General features: G+C 40.7%; 2 protein-coding genes across 2 annotated transcripts; both read right to left on the bottom strand.

The window, feature by feature from the left end:
• Nucleotides 1-7,574: 7,574 nt before the first annotated feature.
• On the bottom strand, nt 7,575-9,456 carry LOC144467942 (uncharacterized). Its single transcript, XM_078176968.1, has one exon. The coding sequence runs from the start codon at nt 9,375-9,377 to the stop codon at nt 8,043-8,045; it is 1,335 nt and encodes a 444-aa protein (XP_078033094.1). The 5' UTR covers nt 9,378-9,456; the 3' UTR covers nt 7,575-8,042.
• A 10,304-nt stretch (nt 9,457-19,760) lies between these two features.
• LOC144468089 (uncharacterized) lies at nt 19,761-21,360 on the bottom strand. The gene is made up of 2 exons (XM_078177263.1): nt 21,274-21,360; nt 19,761-20,105 (listed from the first exon to the last, which is right to left on the bottom strand). The coding sequence occupies exons 1-2, from the start codon at nt 21,358-21,360 to the stop codon at nt 19,761-19,763; spliced, it is 432 nt and encodes a 143-aa protein (XP_078033389.1).
• Nucleotides 21,361-23,809: the final 2,449 nt, after the last annotated feature.

Genomic DNA, 23,809 nt, shown 5'->3' with positions numbered 1-23,809 from the left:
AAAACATGTGTACTACAAGTAGGACAACAGTCTATCTAGAGAACTGCACCTTTGACGTTGCACAAAGAAGACGTCACTGGATCGATCATTAAGTGAACCGCTGCTTCTGTCATTAAACTCGCTTAATATAAATTAGACAGGTTACACAATTTAAATGATACAATTACAAATTAATACTTTTCCATCGCGCGCGAAGTAGAAACTCGTCGGCGATGAAAATGTTCATGGGAAGCCGCCACTTTTGTCACGAGTGTGAATAAATTTTCTATGACCCCCGCCACTGGAGGTCTGCATGAAATGTGGATGAAAGTGCAAGATAGAGAGCGGGGCGAAAGAGCTGCCACGTGGCTTTTAAACATTTTACAGGACCGTGTCCACCGAAGATTTGCGAATTCACATGGCTACAGAAGGGGGAGGCTCAAAAGTACCGCGTTAAGACACTTAAAAAGGCTGATCCCACCTTTCGGGTCAACTGGAAAAAGCTCGCTAACTCATTCAATAAAATCCCTCCATCAGAAGTTGCCGGTGCCGCGGAGTCGACCTGTTTCGTCAGGTTTAACACCTTCGGGGAGAGAGAGCTCTCGCCTCGGATCGGAACAGGACTGCGGGTCTTGGCCGCGGGTGTCGGCGGGAGATCGATAAAACTGTCAGACTGATTGAATTCACCTCCGATCAAAATACCCGGGCTCGGTTTTCTGTCACCTCTCGGCTCAAGACTATTTGGCAATAAACAAATTCTATTGCCGGACACGCCTCGAATATCGTCGGTCTAACAAAAGAAAATTGGATAGTGAATTTAATTATTCGTCATATTTATCAAGGGAGAATCATTCTTCGAATCATTATTTTCGTACCTTCTCAAAAACAAACCTAATCAAATTTTATATTAACTTTTTCTATGCGACGAGTTTTATCATTTGCAGTTCCTTTTAATGAAAATGATCGTCGTCAATTATTTTTGATTTCGTGCATCTGTATAAAAAACAAGCTTGACTAAATACAACACAGTAAAATCATTTAAATTATTGCTGCACTATTTTCAAATGATTAAAACGATTAAGAAACGAAATGAATGATATACGTAGCTCTCTAATCTCGCAAGTAGTGCAGCCAAAGTTTGTTTTGCGCAAGCATCTACATCTAACCCATGGTATTCGCAATTATCGTAAATCTGTGCTGGCAATAGAAAGAATACGTACAAATAGATTCGTGCTCATTGATGGTAATTACCTTAATTTTTGGACAAAACGAATCACGCGTACAAATATATCAGAATATTCGGGTTGACCGTTCGGAGTCAATTAAGCGTAACTGATTCATTAATGAGCAAACAGTTCCGTAAACAAAGTTGAAACAACGAACGCATTATAATCCGCGAATTGTTATTACGGGGCCCCCCCGCTGTTGGCAACGGGCGTAGGTTAGTCAGCCCGAGATCAGCACTGTTGCAGATAATGGAATCGTAATGCTATTGCCTGATCGATGATAATTCTACAACGTTCGACGGAATGAAGTATAATGAACACACGGGGCGGGGAAACAGTAAGCTTCTGCGATTAACAAGGTTGGCACGATACTGCTTTCAATGCGTTGGTAATTTCGCGCCGATCGCCCCGAATCGTATATATCCCGCAGGATAATCTCCTTACCTTGAGAACTATTTTCGCTTTGTGTAACCGATGATTCGAATGAAACCGCGGCCCGTTGCCCCCCGCCCCCCCGCACGCCATTTCCATCTTTCGCGATGGTATTACCGGCAACGAAGTGCGGTACCGCCGACCGACCGTAACTGCGCCCCGTTCTGTGTGCGCGCGCGCGCGCAGCGTTTTAGCAGATTTAGCGAAATAATGAGCAACGCCGTCGAGAGTATTTCTATTGACTCGGTATTGTAAATATTCGCATTCATCGCCGGATCTGGAGCGAATTAAATACCAATGCCGAATACACAAAACCGATTAATTATGTCAGCGAAACGAAATGGCTCACCGCTCCGGAAAATATTTCCTGACATTAATAACTCCGACAACAGCGTTTTCAACGGGCAACAAAAACAATTCGAATGTTTTTTTGGTAATTATTACGTTATCTCCAGCACTTCGGGGGCTTGTTAAAATATTTTTTGCAATTTCTAACCGAAGGATAACTTTTCTCTATTTAGAATAGCCTTTGCACTGAAAGAAACACGCTGCATGAATTATGTTATTTTGCAGTTGTTTAGAAATCATTTAATTTCTGCGGGAAACATTTCGTGCTGTTTTCGTGTTAATCAACGTGTATTATTTTCACTTATAGATTAAAATCGAGCACCCTGTAGTATTAACTAACAACTGATCGGAATCTCATGGATGGCTCGCGGATCTCGAAACTACAATATCAGCGAAACTGCGACGGGACAATGGTATTAGGGGTCCGTTGGCCGAGATCTCGCGATACCGATACAGTCTTCGAGTTGGAACCGACGCCGTAAACGAGAACTCTCGATCGGAACGCGTCGTGCCCCACGGATATTATAATTATTAACGTTCGGGTTTCGAATCCGCTCGTAACAGAAACGTCCGTCCCCCGCCCCGTTCATTTCATTTCGGGCTGACAAGTTTGCGGGCGGCCGCGCGGCCCGCGTCCGCGTTTTCCATTTCGGCGGTATTTCCGCGCTGGGAAGAAACAATAGACAATCGGACGGAATAAAACAAATATTAAAAGCTGGCCGGAACAATGTGTCCGCCGGCCTACCATGCGTCGCGCGCCGCTGTATTTACAATCGGGATCGTATCGACCCCCCCTGTTATCGATAGGCCGCGCGCAATTTACGTGCCACGGTTATGTTATTAGTTCTCGACGGAGGAACGATTACGCCCGCCTCGAATTGCCGCTCGTAAAACCAACTTCCGCTTTAATGTGCCGTAACGTAACCCGGGGAGCGGTTCTACAAAACTGACCTGTCATCGTTCGACAGAGTCGGCATGCCAGCTTCCTTGATTAACGCGCGAGAATTACTTTTGCAGCGGGTCGGTACGCGCGCGTCCCTCATCGTTTTCTCCTCGTTTCGCTGTCCCCGGCGATCGTCGCGCTCCGTCGCAGCCAATTAAACAAAGGATCGGGAGTCTATCTGTGACAATCCGTGCTACACGGCTCTTTGAGCACTTTTGTTTAGCCTTTTAATTGCGCCAAGCTATCGCTCGTTGTCGTCGTCGTCGTCCGTTCGATTTTTAATTCGATTGTCGACGCGCGAGACGAAAACCTCTGCTCGACGATATTTCGAGGCTTGAGTTTTAGGATAGGATTTCTCGAACGAGATGTGATTTTCTTGTTCGACGCGCATTTTTAGCGGCGTTGCCTTCGCCGTGGCCCGCGGACTGCGAATTTTATGCATTTATGAGAAACGTGAGTAAAGGCAATGTAGAACGGTGGAAAGATTCGAGGAATTTGAAAATGTCGACGCGTTGTTCCGAAGTTGTTAGGATTGCTAAATGAAGGAAGAATTTTCTCATTGTCTCTTACGACTAATGGAGACAATTTTTATTGTCTCCATTTTTATCTGGAAATAAAGATCTGTACAAAGACTCTAAACAGAGAATCAACCACTGTCGAATGAAACACGTTAATTGTTTCTACTTGAAGTTAAACAATATAAAAGATTATTTGTATTTGCTATGGTAAATTTTCTATTTATTTGTGGTCCCATTAATGTAATGACTTTAATATTGGCGGATTTTTTGCGGTCAAATAAATACAGTGATTTTCCGGTTGAAGTTTTCAGAGCGTACATTTTGATAACATTTTTTACGCTGATCCAAGTTATGCGCAAATTATTTTGCCAACTCGTATTTTTGACAATGAAAGAATTTTTTACAGAAAATAAATCGAACCGAAAAATCCGCACCCATTACTCTCCAACATTATATTCGCGAACCGCAGTAAAAAGTACAGCTCGAGAACTTTATTATCATTCGAGTTATTTCAATTTTAACAATAATTATTGATATCGCAGCTATTTATATAGATACATATTACAATTCGACAAAATTCTATTCAGTCGGCAGATAAAAGATTTTACGTAAACTACAAAATTTCTTCATTCTAGAAAAAATTAATTGGCAAAATAATTTGCGCTGATATCGCTGATATTTGATCTCCGCCGGAATATTCTAACCTTAAAAACGAAACTGTGCTTACAGCGGCGATACTTGACTCTGAGCGAGGAGAATCGAATGGCGCTTTTATTGTTAAATCACGCTCGAAATCTTCACGAGCCGCGACATCGCGGGGCAAAGGGTGAAAAATCATCCGCGCATTTACATTAAACGTGGAAGCAGTCGCATCGACGGCGAGTCGTTATTATTGCGAACATTTGAAAAAGTTTCGGCTCGGCGGCGTCCGTGAAACGAGACTGCCGGGACGTTTTGATATGAACGGTGCAAGGTGTCCATCAAACGCGGCATCAAGGCGTCTATCTGCAATTAAGGCCGCGACGAAAAGTTACGTTAAATATATTAAACGTTGCTATCTTTCTGGCTTTGGCGGCGGCGATGTACCCGCGAAGTACATATATTACGAGCGGTAATCCCTGTTCCCTTTTACAGGCGGATTCGTCCAACGAAGAGAGAGAGAGAGAGAGAGAGCGCGCGAAGACGCCGTTTAAGCCTGGCGAATCCCCGTATCACACAACGGTTTTACGCGCGGCAAATTAGCTTTCTTAACGATTCCGCGATTAACAAAGCCGGCGGAGCATGCGCGCGCGCGAAATCCGCCGAATGAAATAATTACGCTGGAAACATTGCGGCGGGCTACGGAACGATCCCTATAGAACCCCGCGCGAGCGCTGTTCGCGGCGGGAACCCTCTCGGAAAATAATAAAGAGCGATGTCGGTCGCGGGCTGACGTATACCCTTCGCTCGCATTAACGCCAAACAAAATCTCAAGTGAGCAAGAAAGGAAAACGACCGAACAAACGCGGCCGCGGAAGAAAATACTGTAGGGCCGCGAAAGTGCCACCCTCGCCGCCAATTACAAAGACCCCGCGCGGGCTTCGAACAGAGTGCTTCGCGGATGCGCACCTGTTAATTGGGAAAAAGACACTTTCCCGCGGTCTGATCTTTTGTTCGGCCGTGTTCCGCGCTTTCGCATCGTCGGTAACTACGTTAGCTGTATTCGTGAATGGCGGTGCTACGAATCCCTCATCCGGAACGAGTCGCGAAATATGCTCGTGTTTGGTTTATCAATTTCATTTGTCGTATCTGACGCTTTCACCAATCGCCGTACAATACTAAGCAGAGATTTTCAAAGACCATTGTGTCTATTAATTTATTCGTTATTATTAATTATTATTCTATTAACGAAGCTTTCAAAAGAAAGATTGATATCGCAGCGATAAAAGTAATAATAACAATAACATCGAGAATTAAGAACAATTACGAATAGTAATAATGTCAAAACGTTTAAAGGAAATAGAAGGATTAAAAAATAAGTTTAAGGAATTTGCATTGATGAGCGAGCGATTTAACCCCTTACCGTACCATTTTCTTTGCAATTATTGCGATTAGAATATTTTCGATGGCACTAATTTCTTCGAATAGGTATTTCTTAAAAAGGAATTTTATAATCATTACGTACTTACGTCTAGTCGAATGTTTAAATATTGGTGACAAGAGAATAAAAGTTGACTCCATCTTAAAGAAACGACTAAACATTCATACCTTACAGCTTATTGTTACAAATCTCCATCACGATTCGTTAAAGTACGGTAAGGGGTTAAATATCATTGTGCTTGCAAATCTTTGTGCATTTATGGCACAAATATCGAGAATAATGGAAGGCGTGTTTCTTTCAAAGTTTTTCCTTTGAATGTCACCGATATCACGTGCACGCGAACGGTATGCTTCCGTGTTTCTATTAATAATAGTATTCGGTGTTTCATTGATAATTAGCAAACATTGTTCCAGTCCTCCGGTAACAAGAGGGGTAGAGAGAGGGAGCGAGATAGGAGCGAGAGTTAGCAGGCCAATGAGACGATACCAGAATCGAGTCTGTGGCTGTGCATGATCGTGTTGCTGGTACTAAACAGCACGATTGTACAGTGGGGAATACTGTTCAACTGTTAGGTAAGATAGGACTATACCGGGTGCATCGCGTAAATAGGGTAACCTAGATATCTCAGGTCTTTATGATTTCGCGAAACAAAAGTTCGTTGCATTCCGTGCAACGTTTCTTATATATTTCTTGCTTTGAATTTGGCGTACACGATTGATCGACGCTAAAATGACTAGTATTGTCTCACTCACGCAACGCATACTATACATTATTACCTACATGCGAAATTTTGAAAAAGCTCATTTAATACGTTCAAAGCTAAATATCGACTACGAACATTTCCACGATATCAAAGTCGATTAACCCCTTGCACTATGACTCCTTTTGCACTGCGTAGATTGGTACTAGTTTGTCCTTAATATTTTTAACATTTCACCGACCGATAGCCTATAAATCGACTTTTACCACCGATTGGTAGCCTGTGAATCGTTTGCCATCGTAATCAATAATTTGACACCTATCATTGACATAAATGTGTTAGACTGTACTACTTAAGCTTCAATAATATTATACAATTTTTTTAGATGTTAGATTTCTTTCGCAATTAATAAAATAAATAAAATTAAAATAGGAACGAAAATTTAACATCGAGCTAAATTTTCACCGGTCGATAAACTGTTCAGTTCTGGTCATAATAGGACCAGACAATTTTTGTTTCTTTTATTGTCTTTATGTAGTGGATCTTGTATCCAAAATCTAACTTGTATCTCAACATCTAAATCTGCATCACGAGTCTGACTCGTTATTATAATGCAAGGGGTTAATTAACCATTGGAACGGTCGCGCATTTGACACGCCAGCCATCTGTTTTATAATTAACGTTCCTTTATTTTTTATCGAAATGTTAAGTGGCGTCACCTAGCTGTCAATTGCAGCGTTAGCTTTTAATTAAGAGTCACAGTAGCGTGATTTTGTTCTCGGTATTATTTTTACAGGTCTCTCGGGGTGTCGCGCGCCCCATGCGCCGCTTTATGTAACTTTAACTGCCACGCCTGGTCCAGGGGTTAATGAAACCGAAATTAGAAAATTAATATTTATCACGGGGAATATTAGTTTGCATATAGCTGTTCTGTTTAGAAGAAACCAAATTAGTGAAATTATATGGTAACCTAAAAGGAATCTGGATGAAGACGATAATGTTAAAGTTATAGTGATTAACCCTTTGCACTCGAGCGGCCAAAATTATTTTTGTCGCACGGTCTAAAATTATTTTTAATAGATATCGCCAAAACTTGGATTTAAAAATTGTTAAAAGTGTAACAGCTGTATGAGCCGCAAGACTCAATTTCATATGCATCAAATAAATATTGTTATATAAAATGGAAACGCTAGAAGCCGGAAAAGTTATTTTAGATTTCCAGTTGAAATGGCTTCGAGTGCAAAGGATTAATACAAACAAATATTCTATACACTGCGTCTGCACCGCGTGTAACCCCGCAATCCCTATTAAGTAGATGAGGCATTAAATAAATAAATTTAAAAATATGTATTAGTTCAATTCTTTTGTATTCGAAATATTTTCTTAAAATTCAGTTTACATGTGACCGCCGCCGAACCCGACGCGTTAAAATCAGCATGGATTTCGCCGAAACTGGGAACATTACTATAATCTCACGGCGTATAATTCCAAGCTGAAACGTGACGACACGCAGTGTCGCCCCCTCGGAAAGAATCGTCCAAGCAATCAGAACTCCCTGACACATCTGTGCAGCTAAATTGCGAGAACTCCCAAGAAACACCGAGACGACACGCGGCTATTGATTGACCTTGGTCCGCGTGGCCTTTCCCGCGATCTCCAGCACGTTCCCGAGACTTTACGACACATCCGCAAATCCAGAAATAAGGCTGACCTGGTGGCTGGCTCAGTTCCAGAGTCCTTTATCACAGATCGTAATGCAGGTACAAACGACGACGCTCTAGGAGCACTCCGTGGTCCTCCTCCTCTGTCCCGTTCGCTAACAGTCCGACGGGTTATCGGGCAAGTGCTCTTTGATTTCCTCTAATACCTCGATAATACGTGTCTGATAAGCCTTGACGCTGCGGCACTGGCTCAGTACTAGCTCCGCCCGTTGGTCACCGTATATCACGTGCTCGATCTCGTCGGATGGTAACCCGAAGTACTTCTCAGCCGCGTCCTTGGTGAGCAACATCACTTGCAGATTCGTAGCGGCATAGATCAGCGAGTTCATGTTAAGCTCTTTGCAGGATTGGACGAATTCCGCGCGGGACAGGCACTCCTCCATGTCCAGGCCTTCGGCGGCCAGCTCGGCTTTCATGGTGTCGCAGTAGGCGTCGAGAAAGGACTCGAAGTGAGGCTTTCGAATGGCGCGGACGGTGTTCAGGTAAAGGGAGAGGAGGAAGTCGAGCGCGGGAGGGCAGTACCGAATGAACTGGTAGTCTATCAGGTAGCAACCGGTCGGCTTTCCAGCGGAGTCTCTCCTGATCATGATATTGTTCGCCCAAATGTCACGGTGGCAAACCACGTTCCGGAACTTGCTGGACGTCTCGACCAGCTTCGGCATCTGGTTGATCATCGTTGCTATGTAGTCCTTCAGCCGGGTCCGTTCCTGGTCGGTCAGACCTTCGACGAGGTCCGTCATCGTGCGTGCGCCGACGATGCACGAGCGCAAGTATTTCTCGCACTGCAGTTCGCCCTCGATGAAGCCCGCTTCCGCCAGCATGTGTCCGTAACGGTCGACGATCGTTTGACCGGCGTCGCGACGGAGCTTCTCGTCCAGGATCAAAGACCTCGAGTGGAAAGCGGCGAGCGTCCTCACCACCCAGAAGCAGTGCTCCACGTCGAACGGCAGGAACTTGTCCGGCATGATGTAGCCGGACTCCTTGGCGTCTTCCATGACCATTATGGTAATGTCCTTGCCGTGATAATAATCGGGCGACCACTTGTGCCCGATCCCGTTTCCCATCCCAGGTAACAGCTCCTCGTAGACGGCCAGCTCCTTCTTGAAGGTGCCGGCGGTCACCAGCCAGTCGTATTGGGGGCTGTAGAGGGGCGGCGGTGTTTTCGCGAAAAATCTCAGCTTCTCTGATTTGTCGCCGGTCCTCACCGTCACGTTGAGAGTGTGGTACGAGCCCATGTAGCCATTCGTCTCGCCCAAACTATCCAAACTCCAGCGTAAAACGCGAAAGTTATTCGAGCGGAGTTTCCGTTCGACGATCTTATTGATGTCGGAATCGGCGAGAGGCGCGGCGGGCTTGTCGACGACGGCGCGGGCCCGCCGATCGGAGTCGGTCAAACGGCGACAAGCCGGATCCGTGCTGATAGACGGCATGCTCGGGCCTCGCTATGTTCGTCTCCGATGCTATACGGAATTTGTACGAGCCTCTTTATATGCGAGTCTAGAGGCGTGCGCGCATGGCCTATCCGGTTTGCGCGTGCCGTCTCCGCGCGATCGTAAATAAGCGTTCCGATCTGTTTGAGGTGTCTAAGCGGGCAGACGGAGACGGGCCCGGGGGCTCCCACGGATAGCGGGGAGAACCCCCGGCCAATTGGAAGTTAACGACTAAATAGAGCATCGGCTTCGACAAACATCCCGCTCCCGGTAATTTATACATCCCGTAAATCTGTCGGATATACTTTCTAGATGTGACGAGGAAGCGGTGCCGCGTGATTTACGACGTTTCACGAAAAAACGGGACCGCGATAGCACGCGTGCGTGCGGAGAAAATTTACTGGCAAGCGAGCACGCTCGCTCGCACACCATCGACTTTAGAAAAATGCGAGAACGAGTACCTCGAAGTTCTTGCGGTTGAAAACCACGCGCGCTGGCCTGGCCAAACCGCCGAGATATTCGCCGCGAACTTTACCGGCATCGATTGTTTGATTTAAACGGGCCACTTCATTTCACCGGGAAACCAGAGCCCGAACTTTTTCGCGGGTATCGGCAGAGGAGCGTGCAATTATGGTGGCGTACAGCGCTAGCGATGGAATACCGTCGCGGTCTTCGACAAACAATCCACGATCCGCGGATCTACGCTTTTCTGGATGACTTCTTTTCATAGGAATTGAAATGGTCAACATTTGTGTACCTTCGAGCCAAATTTTCTTCACAACTGCTGCCATTTTTATTTGATACACTACAACTATATTTCGACTTTTCAGACATTTCCATTTTCAGAGATATTTTCTTCGTGACAAAAATTTAACTCCTTGAACTATGATTCCTTTCACGCTGCGTTGATTACCATTTATTTATTTTTACTATTTTTCTTAATAGGGCCAGAGAATTTTCTTTTATTTTATTGTTTTTATATATTTTCGATTATGTACTATAATAAGAGAAGAATGAAATTTGATTTAAAGGAGATTAATAATATTCATATTTAGTAGATATTGCATGAAATCTTTGTCACGAGTCTGACTCGTTATTATAGTGCAAGGGGTTGACAATACATGAACTTAACATTATGTGAATTTAACAATACAATCAGACTTGTTTTTGTGTAGTACATTAAATTTTTGTTTAAACCAAATTTAAAATACAAATTGAATTTTCTATATAGAATATTATTCTATTAGAGAATTACTGTTTCGTATATGGTTTTATTGTGCGAGATTTAAAAATTAAATCAACTGTAGTATCACGTGACGAAAGCGATTACGAACCAGTTCATCGCAAAAATATGCGCGCTTTGAACTACGACGAGTAGTATTGAATTATGTACATTTTGAAAATTTCTCCATGTTTAAAATTAAAAATCAAAATTTTGTAAAATGTTTCAATGTGTAATTTAATTATTTATATTTGGAAAGCACTTTCTTGCTACTTCGCGAAGCTTTGACATATTTTCTAAGTGAGACTTTTTTTATGCGGTCCCTCTCTGGATGAAGAAAAAAAATTTTCTTTAATATGTTGTGAAAAATTATTTCTTATAGCTGTTTATGAAGTTTCTGAATATTTTTTTTCTGCGGTCCCTATCTACCGCACAAAAACAGGTTTGACTATATATGAATTTTACAATATATAAATTGAAGAACAAATTCAAGAAAAGTAGTCGAAGAATCACGACGAAATTAATAACAACCGTTTGAATCCTAAACCGCCGTTAGGATATTAATTAAGGCGGGAGGACGGGTGGTCTCGCCGGCCAGGTGATTTTCAGCGATCAAGCCCCGATATTCGTTCGTCCAATAAAATCCAATTTACCGGTGATCGATCGGGCCGGATTTCCACGGGGGCGGAACGTGGCCACGTATAACTGTAAGTCAAGAAACGGGGAGGCGTAAAGCGAAAGAGCGCAATGAACGCGTAATCCCTCGGTGAGGGAAGAAAAGCGTTAAAGTCCGCGGGGTGCTATAAAACAATTCCAAAGAAACTTCGAGGCCCTCGTAGCCGGTGAAATTTATTTGCGCTCGCCGTGAACGCATCCAACTTTCTCGGCCCTAGCAATGTATTAATGAGGTCACACTCTACATATACCCCTTTCGGCTCCGTTACTTCGCGCCACCGAAGATAATTCGATTAACTGCGTTCCGGGGTTACCGAGGATGACGAACTTGTTAATATTGCCAGGCGTAAATAGACGGTCGGAATTATCGTTGATGAAGTTCGTGTCGCTGCGCCTTCCGCGCGCCTTCGCCACCACCACGGCGAACTTCTTCGAAACTTTTTGCCGGGTGAGGATGCGTTCTGTAACTTTTGCTCGCGTCGGCATTCGAGTTCTGTCGCGGTAGACCTCGGAGCTGATCGAGAACACGATCTGCTTGCAGTTGTTGCAATGGCGCCGCGTTTGATTCAATTAATTTCAATGGCTTGTTAGGCGAATACGTTAAGACTGTTTAAAACTGTCGCGCAAGTACATTTGACTTCGAGTTCGAATTGATCGAAGATACAAATTGCATTAATACTAATGATGATTAATTGCTTTAATACTAGTTTGAGTTTTGGTTGGCCGATTAGACAACAACTTTAACCCTTATCACTCCAAGAATTTTACAGAACGCTGGAACGCTGGCTGAAGCTTGATTACTGCTGCTTGGAGTGATAAGGGTTAAGTTATTCTGAAAGTGCACTTTAAAAGCTCACATTAAAGGCATCGTATGTTTTAATGGTACTTTAATGATTTATTGTCAATGTTACTTAAAAGCAGTCATTGTAGCGATAAGATCGTAATTATGCAGTCTTGTAGATCATCGTGGAAACTGCGACAGAAAGCGAAGATCAACTTTTTAACCTCCAACATTAGATTTAAAAGGACAAGAAAACAATCGTTGCATATTTTAAATTTATCTTTCTTTGCAAACCCATTTGGAAACGGGAATTTCACGTTGCGAACAGTTGGAGGGTTAACGGTTCACGTTGAAATCCGAATGATCATTTTCACGTGCCTTCGGCTGAACAAGCGAAAACGATAAGGTGTCGTTGCGCAACGAATTTTCGAGTCGCGAGACGGCTTTTTAATTGCTCGTTTTGTCACGTAGCTGCAAGGCCGCGCCGCGACTGATAGTTACCCGCACGGAGCACTCCTTTTTTCCCGCGCGGCAGAGGACGGACCGAAACAGAATTCTGATTAATTGACGTGGTTTTAATTAAACTTTTAATTAACGAGACCGAAAGGGGCGGCGAAAAATAGAACGATTCCGAGACTAGGTGTTGCCGGCCGTGACCGCGGACGATTAATTATCAACAATAGAGAAGTCTTGCGCAATAAGACGAACGCCGTGCTGGTGGGAGTGAATTTATGCTCATAAATTTGCACAAAATCTCCTGCGATTACGAGCCGGTCTCTCACCTCGCAATCTTCATTCGCCGCTGTTCATTTTCGCGCGACAAATCCTGCGTTTAAATAGAATAAAATTAAATAGAACGAAAGCAAAAATATGAACAGCGACGAACGAAAGGAAAAATATGAACATAACCTGACATAACCTGACGAACGAAAGGAAAAATATGAACAGCGACGGAATCCTGTTGCGCTGAGAATAACTATGATTGCATTTCGAAAGACACGATAAGTTAATGCTAATTGTACGGTACAAAAAATATAGTTGACAGTCCATTGACAAATTAAACGTCCGATAAATTCGTACTGTGCATAACGAGTGTCATTGTCGATTGAATAAATAAAAGGATACTCAAAGTAATAATTAAAAAAGCATCAATATTTTATATATATATATTAATATTTATATAATTTTATATTTTTTCATTATTATATATATTATATATATTAATAAATAATTATAAAGAAAATGTCCTTTGATGTTTCGTTCTAAATCAAAGGAAAAAATGCTAGACTGTACGCTGCTAACGGGGAGATCCGCAAGGAATAACATGTACTGTTTCATTAAAAGTTGATAAAATGGAGCTGGGAAAACTTTTTTGTATCTTGAAATATTAAAGAATATATCTGCCAAGTGATGATAAATTTCACGGAGGTCTTGTATTATAAAAAAATTGCCACGTCTCGTTCGAACGCTTCACACGATTCTTCCCCCTTAATAAAATGTCTACGCGACGTCTGCATCCTGCAATCAGTGCAGCCTGGTATTAGTAAACGTGTGATATTTGTTCTGCGCAAACACTTTACGAATTCGCTTTTCTTCTATCGGCGTGTTTGTCATATCGCATCATCGTTGAAAATGGAATCGTAACTCGTCGAAACGAAACGATGCGCTGTACGATAAAGCGACATTTGACCCGGTAAGGAGCGATTTTCTGATTAGCGATCGTCGCATCAAAATCCGGAAGAGTCGGGGGCTTTCCAGTTATCGGAACGGAAGATCGCTGTTCGGCGGCGTTATTAATCAATGAAGTCACGTGTGACGCACGCGTTCACCTGTACGTGTGCTCCAGATTACACGAAGTTTCCCGGATTCGCATCGATACTTTCCGCGAGACCTTTGAGTTCCACCGATCCTCCCGATATATCCCGGCACGAAACTGGAAGCCAACTTACCGCACCGAATCGCATAAGCGTGTGCGCACGTGTGCATACAGACACACACATACACACACACAGACGCACAAACATAGACGCCGTATGCTTGCCAGAGTAAGCGTGTACAGGTATCCAGTACGTGTTCCCACCCCGAGCATTCGGAAGTGGCAACGCCAACAGCAGCCGTACCACTCTGCCCGGGATATGCCGGCAGAAACAGAAATGCCAGGGAACAAGGTCGTATCTTCGAAGACAACGGGATGAAATAGTTCGCCGCGTTCGCGAAGTAATATCGCCGGCGATTTTTTAATTCCACGGCGAACCTTTAAACCCGGAATTACATCGCGCAGATTAGAGGACTTAGCGGGGAAATTCGAGAACTTGGGGGGGAAAAAAAGGAGCGAACGAAGCGCCGCGGGTCCGATTCTTTTAATCGAAACCGGATTGCATAAGGTTCGCCCTATCCTTGTTTATGTTTCTACGGATTTAAAGCCGACGCGATTGCCCCGCGGATTTTAGCCGCTTTCGCGGCGTTGCTGCAATGAGAACTGTTCGTTAATATGAGAATTAATGTTTGGTCGAATGCGAAATTTCTTCAAAAATGTTTTACAAATTTGCTGTCGTTAGTTGCACTCATAAATAGATCAAGAAAACAGCCTGTTGCTATGTAAAACAAAATTTACATAAGGATATGTTTCGCTTGTTAATAACAAAACGATGAAAAAGTTTAAAAATTTAATGGAGCTGTTGTATTATCCCCAATTTATAGAAATTGTTAAAAGAATATTATTATAAACAATTAATGCAGACATCATTTTATTTATATACAATTCCACTATTTCTTTAGTAAAATAACATTGTCTAAAGTTTGCACATATTCTGAATGGTTTCCTCTGGTAAATTAACACTAGAAGGTAAGAAAAAATATATCCGTGCGTATTAACAATTAAACTAAAAGAGGATATATAAAGAATAACAAAAATATGAATATTTAAAATTTGTTAAATAAGAAATTAAACATTTTTTAATTTAGTTCCTTTCAGTGTTTTAATGCTACCGATTTCAAAATTTAAATGAAAACGACGAAGAAACGGCGAATACTCGTGATAAGAGTACTCCGTGTGTTGTCACGTGAAAGTCAATTTTACTTGGCTGTGTCGAAATGTGCATCTGCAATCATGACGTTTGTATGAACACAATCTTGTTCAGTCGGCGGATCTAATGACGCAGTCCTTGTCTCTAAATTTGGACTTGGCTCGGATATCTCTTACAACGCAGAAAGAAATGTCAGAGGTTTAATGTGTAGCATTTTAGGAGACGATGAATTTGGACCAGCCTGATAATTTCTAACCACGTTCGTAGATATTAGTGAAAACATTGGAACCCTAACAATAACAAATTTTATTTTAATTTTTATCAGTACTTTTAATATTAATATATAATATCCACTGTGTTGTATTTTCAATGTACGTATATTATCTATTACATTGCTCTTTAATTTATATATACTATCTATTATATTTTATTATATTATATTACCCTAACGATAAAAAATTTTATTTTAATTTCTATCAATATTTTTAATATTAACGTATATAATATCTACTATATTGTATCTTTAATGTACGTATATTATCTATTACATTGCTATTTAATTTATATATACTATCTATTATATCATATATAAAAAATATGTTAATATTCCTATAAAATAAACCCGAAAGTGGTAATAACTAGGTAGAAATGTTTTGGAACTACTTTCCTATTGTGCCGAACTTCTGTTACCTTTCTGCCGTTGTTACCAAAGAGTTGTTACATCGAGCCTATTCTCCAAGTTCGTCTATTATTAACAGCTTCTCAACTGTCTTCGAATACAATGCGGTAATTTATTTGTGAAAGAAAGCATGAACTCTGTGGCCCGGAACGGCAAATTAGCAAATAGCTGCAACGAAATAACAAAAACAGAAATAAAATTTGCCGGGATCCGTTGCGGAATCTCAAAACTAATTTTACGCAGCTGTTCAAAGAACCTGGATTCAGTTTGCTCGAAACGAAAGACCGTGCAGAACGCGAGATAATGAAAGAATTCGAAATTTTTGAGGTTCGTTCACTTGAATGCTAATTTTATAGCACCACGATTAAGACTTTCTCCCTACGTACGAGATATTAACTCCCGCGATCTACGTAATCTTCTTAAAGTGCACGTGTCGTGCCTCATTATCACCTTCATTAATCAAGGACGGGATTGAGCCTATCCAACCCGAGCCTATCCGTTGAACATTTCTTTTGTCAGGGGGTGAAAAGTACACACGCGATATTCGCATCACTAGTAGTAACACAGTGTTTAGTCCGGTGCCATAAAACTTTATACACGTGTACGTCGCGAGTATATTAATGTCCGACAGCGAAGAATAAACTCGAGCCGCAGATTTGATTTCGCTCGCGGATTTCAATCTTTACGAGGATCCTTCGTGCAGAATTAGAATAATTAATATTAACAATTTATCGATCGGTCATCCGGTCGTAAAAATTTTCGTTTCGATTTTGTTTTTATTTATCTTATTAATCGCGAAAGGTATTTAATATTTAAAAATTTATATAATAATATTGAAGCTTCTAGTACAATTTAACACATTTATCTCAATAATAGATAACAAATTAAGGGTTACTATGGCAACCGATTCACAGGCTACCGATTTATAGGCTAGCGGTCGATAAAGTGTTAAAATTCGTATTAGAAGAATTATTTATTGTGCTCGCAAAACATTCGAGTATACATTGAAATTATATAAATAGGCAGACTAAAATTATTTCTGCATTTCGATATAAATAAAATTGTATTTCGATCGAGTCTTTGGAAACAGAAGCTTGTGTCAACAATTTCTCGATATAGATATCCAGTTTACTTTCGCGTCGTAAACCATCCTTATCAATCTTCTCACCAAAGTCTATAGTCTAGATTCCATAAATCAATTCGCACGGCATTCTATTCTGTGTTAGGCAGCCGTTTGTAAATCGTGAATTGCGGAACCTTTATTATCGCGACATGTTTCGCATATTAATGCAACGATCTAAGATCATCCGTGGCCAATATTATTTATTGCACAAATCGGTAAGAATTTATTCCAATTTTATAAGTAAATAATTTTGTTGTTCGAGCATCAACCGAGATCTTACAGTACGTAAATTTATTAAAATAAATCATATTCTTTACAGAAGAAATTTTCAGCGAAAAACGATTCGACCTTATATTGTGTTTTGCAACTCGTACAGAATATAATTTTCCGTGACTATTAACGTTTATGTTTGTTCGAATTTTTATATTCCGTACGAGTTTCTCTTCTTCTATACAATTTTCAACTTTAGCAGGTTTGAAACGTCGATTTAAAAAATCGAACATGCTTCATAGTTACGACTAAATATATATAAAAATGTCTAAATTCTGGTGTAAAATCTACCTTCTCCTTCCAGTGTATTTAACGTTCCCTGTCCGTCCTGAAATCCGCAGTGTGGTTGCAACAAATTCTCTGTTCGTATACGAGGGAAGCAACAGCTTGGCGAGTTAGCCGCATCGAGACGGCACGGAACCACCTTTCACAAACACTTCCACTTGTTCCGAACACTTAAACTGTTCCCTGAAACAACTTGGACAGCTCTCTAACACGATTAAACAATACTTTTATCGTTTCATCGAGGAGCACAGGGCGCCCTTTTCGCTAACAGTCCGCCATTCTGGTGCACCGGTCACGTGACAAAAATCTCGCGGGTGAAAGGTCGAGTTGAAGTTGCCGATCTATCGATGTTGCGTCACGTGGTCAGACGTTAGACATGGCTGCGACAGCGTTGGAGGAGGTTGCTGGTGCTCGTCGATTAAACAGTAAAAATGTGTTGGTTATCGAGTATGTAAAATTTCAAAGTGTTTCGAGTGAACTACTGTGATTCAGACGTTTACGTGGAAACAAGTTGTCAGAAGAAAAGAGCTCGCATCGTTTCTACGGGCACTTACACGTTGCTGTAACACCGGCGAAAGGTTACGTACGATCTTCAACGATTCCATTGTCTATATACTTCTTTTGTCACAGGCATAAGTTCAATCTAGATGCCAATCTAAATTAAGCTATTCTTCTCTCCTTACAATTTCCGGGACACTCTACATAGTAAGATAATAGAGGCAACACTATGTGCGAATAATAACACAAATAACAAACTAATAACAAATAGCAACCTAGAATAATTTTAAAGCAATTTAAAAGCGGCTTCAAGAGTATAAACAGAGACCTCGGAATGGCTTGGTCCTTCCACGCTCCCGTTCGCTCTCTCGAAACCTAAACTATTCTTTAGAGTTTAGACGAATTCGAAAAACGTGCGCGTCAAGCAGTGTACACACAACAGAATTCCTAGCGCCGACGCCCGAGCACGGAAGAGCACGCGTGGCGGTCATTTATGAATCGTCGGGCGGTCCACGCAGAGGCTGCCCGGGACGAAAAGTTATTCCGTCCATGAGCCCTGTGATATTTACTCGATCCATCTCCGGTCGTCGGCGAGGAGGATCGACCCGCGCCGGTTCGGGCCCGGGAGAGAGTACAGTTTCAGCTGTAAGGAATTTCACGGCGAAGAAAAAAATCGAGCCATCGCATCCGCGCATCGGCCGCCTTGCATACCAGCTAAATTAATTACCGCGTGCAAACAACTCGCCGCGAACCGAGTAATTTTTTAATCGAATTGATATATGACCCGGCTTAAACGCGGCCAGCTTCTCCCTGCAAACTCCGTTTCGCTACTTTTATTGACTCCCACCTTTATAGCCACGCGGAGCGCGTCTATGAAATATCGTCCTATTATTCTTTATTTATTCGCTCCTATTATTTACTTAATATTAACGAATAGCTATAGGATAGAAAATATCGCGCGGTATCCAAAATCAATTTGATACTTTGGCCTTAAATATTTCGTATGAATATTTTATTTAATTGAATTAAAATTGAAAGAAATCGTATAACCTTGTTATAAATTACTTTCTCAACATTTTTTGCAACAATTAACTTGAACAAGCTAATAAAATGTATAACGCAACATTTATATATCGGCATCTTGTCGTGTCTACTGAGTTTGGTTATTCACGAGACAAATCATTCTAATTTGTTTTCAACGAAAATCATGGGTTTAATATTTCGTTCTGCATGACGCGCTACGTGAGAGCCCGCGAAGCTACTGCAAATAATTCGAAGACAATAATCTATAACGCTATATATCGTGTCGTTTGAAGTAATCACTGTGCTCTCACCGGTTAAGCTACTTACGTTTAACATAGCCAGTTTACACGGTCCGATTTTGCTTTATATACTCAAGCTTCGAACAGATTTCGGAAGATCAGAAAATTCTCTAGCAATCAGTCAAACGTTAGATACTCGAATATATTTTAATCAATTACAACGCAAAAATTAGTATTCAAGAATTGCTAAAACACCTTTTTGTTTTTCTTAATAACTCTTTACTATAGAACGATAATATTACTCAAATAATAGGAATTCAATATTGTTCTTTATTTTTAAAACAATATTGTTACAATAGTTTGGACACTCTCGTGATCTGCAGTTTCATTGTTTCGCCGAGTCATTCGGACAGATTCATTGTTTCGTCGAGTCATTCGGACAGATTATGATAAACCCGTGTACGGCGGGTTACGCAGCGTCACGCCGTGCATTCTAATTCTTCGTTCGGCTTGTTCGCGCCGCCGTCGGCTGAACCAACAAAAGGCGGCCCATCGTTTGTCACTAACAGACCCCGGCCACCGGTTCGTCGTTGATTAGGACTTGGGCGATACGGCACCGGCTGTAGAGCTCCCGCATTCTGCTCGACCGATTGAATTTCTTCTCAGGAAGGTCGACTTGGATCCTGTTCGGTCGACCGTACCAGTGATTAGAAGTCATTGGGACCTTGTGACCTTCGTTCTCCTTCGAGATCTCCAACCAATAAAGGCTTGCTTTCGTGCGATCGCATCGCGGCTTGCTGGGGTCGAAATCCTCCATGCTGTGGAGACGTTCGTACGCCGATCCCCTGCTATCCGCTTTATTATTGTTAAAGTACGTGATCGAATGCCGCGGGGCGAACGGCTCCAGCTGAAATCAATTTACCGTCGTGTTCTAAGTTTTTTATTTAGAATATTTGATTATCATCGCATCTAATTGGCTGCAGCGAAGAACTAAAAAGTGCTATTAATATGAACATTGGTAACAATTTTCACGTATAGTTGAAGAATATTTATTATATAATTGCCCAAAAGTATTGAAAACTCCTCCAGAATCACCAGATCTAAATCCGATTGAAGATTTATGGGATTACTTAGATCGTCGAATCGGAAGGTCGCCAATAAAGTCCGAAGAAGAATTAAAATTGCGATTAACCGAAGAATGGTCACGTATTCCATTAGAATATTTAAATAAAATTATTTCTAGTATGCCTAAACGATTAAACCATGTAATTAGGCAAAAGGGCAATCGAAAAAAGTATTATTGCAGGAGCATCGATTCATTTTTGTTAAAGTATACGTGTATTCTTAATGAACAGATTATAATTTGTAAAGTGTCCGAATATTTTTGCGACGACAACATTAAGCACTAGTTCATTTAATATCAATTAACAATGAAACTATACAAATTATGTAAATAAAACTTATGGTTGTAGAATCTAAAGTAAGTGTACTGACTTACTAAAAACCTATAAATTCATTAACTCTATAAACAGTAAAGATACAATAGTAGCTTTTATTTTTATACACTGAATCTTTTCACGGTTCTCAATTTCACCTAATTTCTGTCGTAAGAATACGAAAATCGAAGTCCGGTGATAACTAGATCGAACATATACAGAGCGGCCCAGAAAACATATCTAATGGTATTTTCATCCAATATTATTTCGCGCGAATAAAGTAAAAGAATAATTTCCACGCAAGCACGCTAAATCCTTAAAGTAGGTAATTAAATAAAGCAAACGCGATCTTTTATTTACGCGCGAACGTTTTTCAGCCACCGTAGCGAAAACTGTACCGCGGCCCGCGTGCATACCTAATTAAAATAACAACGCGAGATAGCCGTACGACCCGGTGGCCAGAAAGAACAGGTTTGAAATCATACATTCCCCGATCCCTCTGACAGCGGTGAATTGTTTCCCCGTATCTGGAAACATTCTCGCTCGCCGCGGAAGCGAACTTCCAGAATAGAGCGTTCAACGAACATGTACCAGGCATTAATTATTAACGCCTCGAATTCGCCTGAAAGTTTCACTTACCACGGGATATCGCTTAGCTGCCTTCCGAGTGTGCTCCACGTGCGCTCTCATTCGAACCCATGGGGTGATATATTCCGTTCGATGCATTTTATTGTTCGGCCGGCGGCGACTATGAAAACGGGCAATTTGACGGTTACGAGGATTGACGGAGGAATTTCCGGACGCGAGGATTTCGAAATGTTTAGGGCCGGGAAAATGTCGCCGAGCGAAATGAAGTTTGCGTATCTCGACGGCCGCGAGTACACTTTCCGTAGAAAGTGCAGCCGATGTTTTTGGAGAACAGTGATTTCGTCGATTATGATTTAAATGCGTCTACGACGAATGAAATACGAATGTTTGTGAAAATTTCGACTTTTTGTAGATTATTCGAAACGGCACTGGAAACGAAGATCTCGTTAAAAAGTCACGAGGTTCGTTATTAACCCCTTGCGATACGACTCTTTTTACGTTGCGTTGATTAGCACTTATTTGTTCTTAATACTTTCCTTAATAGGACCAGATAATTTGTATTTCTTGTATCGTCTTTATTTACTTCCGTTTCTTGACTTCGATAATAGAAAAATTCGATTTGATTTCAATTTATATGAAATTAATAATTTATTAACTTGGTAGATCTCTTGTGGAATCTTTATCACGAGTCTGACTCGTTATTATAGCACAACGGGTTAATAAACTACAGATTTTATATATTTATAAGAAAAATAGGTGCAATAAAAAATAGTAGAAATATTAAAACAATTGAAGTAAGTACCAACTTGTTGAGGCGAATAAAGACCAAATGAAGTCTCTTTACGCCTTACATCTCTTGCAACAGATGCAATAAATTATATTTCCCATTCCGAATTTAATACTTGTTAAGTTTATCATGTCAAGATTATGAACTATCTTTTCCAACAATGGTCTGCTGCAGTTGGAAGAGAAACAAGGTAAGATAAGGCAGAAAGGTATGGTGTAATAATCAAATTCCCAGACGGTCTTAAATATTTGTCTTCTTAAGAAAGCTTCGACGGTAGAACGGGATACATTATTGAATGGAGTAGACGAATAAATTTCTCTTACATTTTTGCCCGGCATAAATTCTGTGGTAGAATGCTTGACCATTGTGTTGCTCACATCTTGCACGACATGCTAGTGAAACCACTTTACATGAAAATAATTTCATACTATTTTCCTTAATTGAGCTCGTTGCAGATTTCCTATGCGCATCACTTAATATTAATATAAATGTAATATTAATATTTTAGTGGGATATATAAACTATCAAAATAAAATTATATATATAATTTCAAAAACCTTAGATTTTTTAGCATCGAATTTTTAATAGTTGATGAAAATAAAAGTTGACTATAAGTTATCATTATTGTTATCAATGAAACATTTTCACTGTCAAATGAAAATAAAACTAGCAACACGGTGAGTACCGTCGAGGGGGGCTTCAGATGAGGACTTCCGGTCACTCGATACTCGAGCACGTGTCCTTCTATTAGTCTTTAACAACTGCCACATCGCGCCATCTCACGAAATGCGCAATAAGTTCTCCTGAGTAAATCATTAGTTCAACGATTTTATGCCGTGCGGCGCTACTTGTATAATTCCTTCTAATTTTCCCCTCGGAGAGTCGTAATTGGGATTAAATTAATTAACCGAGCCGCTGTATGTGTCAATTATACGCACAAGTGTTTGGTAAGTTATGGCATGATTTTCTCTGCGCCAACCGCTTATCAGATACCGTATCACCGGATTTATTCGATTTACGGATCGTTCGCGCATCGTTTCTTTTTGCGTTTATTACTGGAGCCAAAAATTTAAACGGAAATTACTTGCAATTTAAAACGCAGATTAGAATTTATAATTAATCGTCGAAATAGATTCAACTTTTATTAACGAACTATTTTTGTGATTTGAACGCATATTTTATTAACGCTACGTCGAATTTTTAATGTTATTCCACTTTTAATTTATAAATACACGAGACTGTGAAATAACATATTTTTAAATTATCATTGAAAGGGTAAATTACAAACTGCCGGTTTAATTTTATAAAAGTACGAATTTATTTCGTTAATTAAAATTATTTGGCTTAATTTCCGTTCTGAAAAAAATCCATGACACGGAAATATTTCGTAAATTCACGGATATTAATTATGATAGCTCATTTTAATTCGCTGGCAGTTTTATTATTAACGGTTCTCCTATTGTTGAACTTTTACGAAGTTTTCTTCGCAATGTCGGATCGGGGCTTATTGAGCAGATGAAAAACGCCACGTCCATTGTTTCACGTCATTTATTATACTCAACATGTTCGGTGCCCTGCGAGTGCAATTAGCAGTAATTTATAGTGCAATATATGATTGTAAAATGAAGATATTATTCACCGTAATTTTAGTGTAAGCGCGTGCATACTACGTTTAATTACAGGATCAAATGAAAAATGGTTAAGAACGACCGAACATTTTATTTGTATCATGTTAAACCAATTATCTGAAATTATTATACGTAACAAAAAAATATTCTATACCTTACTATAGACAATTGT

Source organism: Augochlora pura, chromosome 3 (assembly GCF_028453695.1).
Source record: "Augochlora pura isolate Apur16 chromosome 3, APUR_v2.2.1, whole genome shotgun sequence".
Lineage (NCBI taxonomy): Eukaryota > Metazoa > Arthropoda > Insecta > Hymenoptera > Halictidae > Augochlora > Augochlora pura.
The sequence above is the reverse complement of the archived record's forward strand: the minus strand, read 5'-3'. Positions and strand labels throughout refer to the sequence as shown.

What these genes read in the sequence shown, in the direction of transcription:
- LOC144467942 (XM_078176968.1), bottom strand. Translation starts at nt 9,377, where the DNA reads ATGCCGTCTATCAGCACGGATCCGGCTTGTCGCCGTTTGACCGACTCC.
- LOC144468089 (XM_078177263.1), bottom strand. Translation starts at nt 21,360, where the DNA reads ATGCATCGAACGGAATATATCACCCCATGGGTTCGAATGAGAGCGCAC. An exon ending in CAGCTAAGCGATATCCCGTG is followed by an intron (nt 20,106 to 21,273) that starts GTAAGTGAAACT and finishes AATTGATTTCAG; the next exon opens with CTGGAGCCGTTCGCCCCGCG.